Source organism: Lepisosteus platostomus, chromosome 12, assembly GCF_059453375.1.
Source record: "Lepisosteus platostomus isolate fLepPlt1 chromosome 12, fLepPlt1.hap1, whole genome shotgun sequence".
Classification (NCBI taxonomy): domain Eukaryota; kingdom Metazoa; phylum Chordata; class Actinopteri; order Semionotiformes; family Lepisosteidae; genus Lepisosteus; species Lepisosteus platostomus.
In genome coordinates this window covers 43,815,211-43,821,793 of record NC_142622.1, presented here as the reverse complement: position 1 = coordinate 43,821,793, position 6,583 = coordinate 43,815,211, and the positions used below count along the sequence as shown (strand labels likewise).

The 6,583-nt window shown below is 38.4% G+C and overlaps 1 protein-coding gene across 8 annotated transcripts in view; it reads right to left on the bottom strand.

The window, feature by feature from the left end:
- Positions 1 to 3,115: 3,115 nt before the first annotated feature.
- The window catches only part of col6a4a (collagen, type VI, alpha 4a), a 51,622-nt gene continuing 48,154 nt past the window's right edge, over positions 3,116 to 6,583 (bottom strand). For 6 of the 8 annotated variants that reach the window (XM_088602141.1, XM_088602142.1, XM_088602140.1 and 3 more), the window contains 2 exons: positions 5,984 to 6,025; positions 3,116 to 4,089 (listed from right to left, as the gene is read on the bottom strand). In XM_088602141.1, coding sequence (XP_088458267.1) covers positions 3,917 to 4,089; positions 5,984 to 6,025 — 215 coding nt within the window. In that variant the 3' untranslated portion in view covers positions 3,116 to 3,916. The remainder of the gene's footprint in view (positions 4,090 to 5,983; positions 6,026 to 6,583) is intronic. The other 2 variants (XM_088602146.1, XM_088602147.1) reach the window with 1 other exon arrangement.

The following is a 6,583-nucleotide window of genomic DNA, read 5'->3' as shown; positions in this document are numbered from 1 at the left end:
TTCGTTCAGCCTTCTAGCCAGTTATCTTACCATTCGCAATAATTAAATTAATTGGGCTGCTCTGGGTGGGGTGGTTGATAACGTCCTAGGAAAACTCAGTTTATCTCTGGATTCCGTTTGCCATCTAAATTGATGTGTTAATGTTCTTAATGTTGATAAGCCTTAATTACTTCCTTGTTTATTTTTAACTGGATAAAATGGAAAGTGATTTACTTGATTCGATTTCCAGGAGAGAAGAAAATGTTTTAGACAGAGAGAGATAAGCTTTGTAACTTGTTCATTCGTTTGCTTAAGTCTTGAAAACAGTGTTAGAGTTCTGGAGTGATTCAGCCATCGAAGGCACCTGTTGACCACAGACTGGGGTCAGCAGGATTCCACTTGGTACAGCAGGCTGATGGAAACAGCGTGGAATCCACAGCCCAGCCCAGCCAAGCACAGCACAGCCCAGCCCAGCCCAGAACAGCACAGTCCAGCACAGCCCAGCCAAGCACAGCACAGTGAAGCATAGCCCAGCACAGCACAGCACAGCACAGCCCAGCCCAGCACAGCACAGCACAGCCCAGCACAGCCCAGCACAGCCATGTCCCAGCAGTGCCATGAGAAAGAACTCCTTCAGCTCTTCTTCTGAACACCTGAATAAAGGGGTTTTCATTCTGTTTTCAAGGACAGGAAAGGTCATCACTGATCTTATCAGGCAGAAATTTAGGGGGTCATGAGGTTGGTGCTTCATACATGAAAAAGATAACCTAACACCGGCACAATCATGGGTTTTGAAATTCAGGCCAGACTCAAAAATCCAAAACATATCTGTCCCCTAGAACATCAGCATTGATCATCTTCCTAGCATAGTGAAGACGTTCATGAAACACATAAAATCTACTTCTGTGTATTTGAAAATGCCACTCTATCGCAATGAGAATCTCACTGAGGTACGTGCCTTCCTGCACAGGACTGGAGATTGAGATATACTGTACATTATATATTTCTAAATTATCAAGAACAGACCTCTACAAAGGTAGAAAAGAGTAATGATTCTGGAAACATACTCTATATCTTTGGTTTTAAAACTTTTATATATATAACTTTATATAAATTTATATAAATTTGAAAGCTTATTGTGATTAAATCTTGCATAATGTAAATAGAGTATTTTGTATTGTCCTGGGACATTCCAAGCACAGTGCAGAGGCTCTGTGTTGTGAACAGAAATTATTTTCCAGTGAATACTTTAACGCAGAGAAGTTTACAGTAAAAATTACAACTTCCATAAATCTAAAAATTTCATGACAAGACAATGAACATCAGGATAAGAATTCTAACAGATCACTTTATTTTATCTCTTTTATGATACAGACCTGGGGGAAGTGTATTTTTTTAAACCAGGGGTGTGGAAATGTTTACAGTACTGTACTGTACATCCCAAGTCCGTTCTGTCTGAACCTCCTGCTTGTCTGTGGTCATTGCTTTGTTAAATTAAAAAAACATGCTTGCATACTTTACCTTCTGATGATTAAATCAGCTCATTGCATTTTAATTTTCCTTAATGTTACTTAATCTTAAGGAATTTCTCAAAAGCACGACACAATTTTACAAGCTCTCATAAAAAGTTAAGACATCGAACAGAAAAACGTCACAGAGAACAACCAAAAGATCACGCATTTTAATTTCTACCATGTCTTTTGCATTTCTTCACATCTTTGTGAAAAAAAACTTCAGAAGTTGATCATTAAAATGGGATTTTTAACTTGATTGAAAATGATTGTGGTTATGGCAAAGAAGACAGCCTGGCTCTGGCTGAAATAATACTTTATTTTTCCTTCAGGAAACTTACTTTTAATTTTAGATGTGTGATTGATAGTCTTACATACTGTATGTGTCGTTTCTATGATTAGATTGCAGAGAAAAGGGCATACCATCATTTACTGTTCCCATAGAAACAAAAAATGCTTTTAAATCAATTTGTCATTTTATGGTAAGCATTCAAAGAGCTACTTTTATTATTTGTTTTTGATTACTATAGCTGCTTATAAACATCTTCTGTGTTTTAGTGTCTTTGTCTTAAGTGAGTTTAATGCAGCCCACATTATTGCAAATATGACCAATTATTCAAGCTCCTTCACATCAGTTCTGCAGTGAATTATGCAAAACAACACCAAAGACCTTTGGTCTGCAAGCCGTACTGGATAATACACAGCATCCTGAACACCAGTCCTGATAAAAGCAGGATACTTTACTGTTTTTACATTATTGACTGATATTTTTTGAGTGATAAAAGTGCTACAATTCTATTAAGATGCATATCACTGGTGATACTTTTCATCTCCAATATAAACATATTGGAGATACTTTCATCTCCAATATAAACGGATTGGAGATACTTTCATCTCCAATATAAACGGATTGCACTGGACTCAGCACAACATTAAGCACATGTGATGGATGCTGGGATTCAGTCCTCTAGTCTGGTGGAGCTCTGCACTGACCAGGTTTCAGAGGGAGGTGGCATCGCTCCTGTAACAGCCATGACACAGGCATCCCTGACATTTGTTTGCATTCATGATTGGCTGGCACATATCTTTTATTCGATGCATGTTTGCTGCTTGCAAGCCTTTCAGGGTAGGGTCCTAGGGAGGCAGCCCACAAAGAGCCATACTCAGGCAAGAGCAGCTTGAGTTTCAAGTGCAGCGCTGACTTCCTTAAATATGTTTGTTTATAGGAATGGCACGTAACTACAGTGAACAGGCAAGGAACTTATCAACAGGTTGCTGCTGATTAAGGGACCCTTCCGTGTTTTAATGAAGTGATCGTTTAGCGGCTAATGGTTCACAGACTATACGTCTACACTTGTGCCACAACTACAAGGCCATTTTGACAGTCTTACCGAAATATGACAAAGAAATAATCCCTGTACATATCGTTTTTGTTATCTTTCTGCACATGTTTCTAACCAGATTGATCTACCCCCTTCTTGGGTCTTGTGATTGTGTTCTCAAGGCTTTCCCTAGCGGATTACTTTCGACTGATGATGTCAGGTCCATCTCAGCTTCCAGGTTATAATTGTTCTGCTTTCCATTTCACACAACTGGAAAATATTTCCAATGAAGGCAAACAAATATTGTTTATTCAGGCACTCGTTTTTAATCATTGCCTCATGTACAAATAACAAACACTGTAGTTGACAGAGATACTTTCACGACTTTGCTTTGGAACGTTGGATGATCCACAATGACGAAATTAATAGGAAATACAAACACAGTTCTGTGGGTCAAGTACTGTACATGTACTGTATCTTCTAAGCATGTTTTGTACTCGGTACATGTTGCCAGTATTCTAAGAAACAATGTAAACATTTTTTAATTTTTAGTAAAAAGCACAGTTTTGATAATATTTTATTTACTAGCACCAGGGATAATGATTCTCTGCAGCAAACAACATTTAGTGAAACACCACTGTCTTTCAACATTACATGACATTAATATTATAAGTATTTAGTACCTACTCATTTAGCCATTCATTTTTAACCTTGGGTTCATGCAGAAGTTCCCCTGGACAATTTTATTTTCTTTTCTGCTGATACTTTCTGTACAGAGTGGATTTAGGAGTGCAGTAGGCATGTTGCCATCTTTTAAAAGGCAAACAAGCAATTCAGATTTACAGTATACTAACGAAAATCTTTGATAATTCTTTTACAACGTAATGGATCTAATGCTGAAGTAAAAATGATTGCTGGGCTAAGCCAGCAAACTAATCTGTGTTACCCAGTAACACACATATCCTACTGCACTTCCATAAAAAAAAAATCCAGGCATATCTATACAATATTTGATATATGCAACAACTTGCATTTATTGTTTCTCAATAAGTTTGTTGTATTAAAAAGCGACTAAATTCTTGATTTATTACACATGTAATCAGCCTAACGAGACTGAAGACAGACGGCTTCGCATTCCTCTTGAGTTTCAAATTTGTTTCGGTTTCCTCCACATCCCCCGTACCAAAAGCGAGAACACTCATTTTGCTGTCCGTCAAAGAACCACTTAAGGGTGAAGTTCCGACAGTCCCCTTCATCTTTTGGAAGAGTACAAGCGTCTGTGGAAAAGAATTGAGGCAAGAATTGAAGGAATTCTAAACACACACCTGCTCAGAAATAGCTGAAAGGTGGGTTAATATAATCAGGAATAACCACTGGACCATAAGGGGAATGATCACTCTTTAACCCCCATTCAAGGCAATAACATGGCTTCAATCAGACTATAAAACTCTTGCAATGTGGGGCACTATAGGAGTACAACCTGTGTGTGTTCCTCTAGTGTTCTCCGGAAGTGGCCATTTTCACTGCAATTAAACTCATCTGGACTGCACAGTGATTCCTTGTATCCTACACCAGTTTCTGTGCTGAGTTAGAAAGTGCTGGAACTCTTTACACTGTGGGAATAGAGATGATTTGAATGGGGCATCTCAACCCCAGTGCTCATAGAGTCATCTTGATTTTGATCCAGATGGATATCTCATCTGCTCATTTTATCATTCGCTTAATCTATAGTAGCATAATGTTAGAACTACTCTAGGTGATCCGTGACAATGGGTAACACCTGGTCTGTGCCAACATTTCCAGTTCTCAGAGCTTCAAAGCAAGGAGATGTTTGCTGAGATGTAGGGGTGATTCAGTGACCAAAGCAGTCATAAAGTTTACCCTAGTTAATTAAGTTCTTCCGTAAATGATTAAGTGTCACCTGAGAGTCCAGGAGCATGAGATAAAACAGGCAGGGAGGACACAAGAGGGATCAGGACGATGAGGCAAGAGACAGAAAGCAGAAGGCAAAAACTCCTCGTTCTGATGCTCCAGAAAGACCAGGTTGGATTTCAGTATTTGAACCTTGCTAAGAGAGCTTGCCATACTATGGTTTTACGGAACTCTGATTTCCTGTTTAAAGAATTTCTCGGTTAAAATAGGTCTCGCCTGGTTTGTGGGTGCATTTTTAGGATAGGGAGATAGGCTCCCTTACATTTTGTAGCATCCGGGTTTGCAGTGAGAGAGATTTAACTGAAGGTCATGTTCTGTTTAGTTTAGAATGCAGCTTTTTCTTCTTTTGGCCTTTGCAGGCACTATGTAACAGTCAAATACTTGGTAGCAGCCTGGGGTTTTTCTGGGTGGTCAGAACATTGACCTCTTGAAAAGCCTTGCTAGGAAGCCTGTACAGTACATAGAGTAACTTTGTGTTGTATCTCTATGTTGTGTGTTGTTTAGTGTGTGTAATGTCTTTGTTAAGAAATATTTGTTTAATCAAAGATGCCTGAATTATTACTTTTTTCACCTACGCTGCGCCAGAAAACAAAGAGCACACGTGTTTCTAACTATACACACCAACCGTTCGAGTTGCTCTTGTCTGTACAGTGGGAGGTCACCTGACAGACTGGAAGAAGACAACTGTTCAAGTGACGGTTTAAGACACAAGGAAGCTGACACCTGTAGGTTGGTCATTATCTGCTGTCAGGAGGAGAGCAGAGCCTCCGTTAGTGCCCTGCCTCAGAGGGAGAAGAGAGTGACCAAGCAAGCGTGGATCACGGTTCGAACTGTTAAACTTGGAACTTGGGGTTTAGAGATGTGTCGGATGTTTTTGCACTGAAGAGTCTCAGCAAGAGTCTGAATTGTGTGCGATTTGTTGATTTTGATTCCTTTCACTGTAAATAAACAACATTGGATTTTACATCTGCATTTATATGCGTGTGTATTTCACTAGGGAGCCACCTATTAAAATTAAAATCCCTGCTATGACACATTACTCCCAGGAAGTTTTGACATATTTCTGTCCAATGAAAGGATTAGATCTAATGTGCAGAATTTAGGATTCAGGTGGTAAGAAGACCAGAAGGTTGTGGTCTTGGAGAAACTGAGATTCACTCTACTACAACAGAGACAGGAGACACTGTGAGTCATCCGGGGCAAAAAGAACAAAGGAGATAACAAGCTCCTGAACAGCACCTTCGTTCTGAAGGTCCTCTTCTTCAGTGTTCTCAACCGCAGCTGCACAAAAATCAGAATCACATCAGATGTAGAAAAGGTAAAGCTACACGAGAAGCTGGTGTTGACACAAAACAATCAATACTTCAGGATTCGTGCCCGATTTTGTTTAAAGGCAAACCGAGGAACTAGTTTGTAATTAGTTTGTAATACTAATTTGAAAATACATTGCTTGTTTAACAGTGTTGATTGTTTCAGTAGACTAATCTATTATGGGATGTTCAAACCAGTATTTAAAAAAGATCAAGTTAAATCAAGAAGAGATCTGTTAGAATATTAAGTATATTTAAACATATGAACTACAGTAGCTTTATTTTATGGAACATTTAGGTTACTTTACAGATTTGATTCATGTCTAATCTGCAACTAGAACATCTTAAAAAATGACATATTACATTTTTTGCAATGCATAATCATTCTAAATTTTAATCAGACTAATAATTTAATAATTTCATGATAAATTGCAGAACTGCACAATTTCTAGGTGATGCTTTTTTGGGTAAATTCTTGTACATGAACTTTTGGAATTATCATGCCTTGATTTATTTTCATTTTATATTT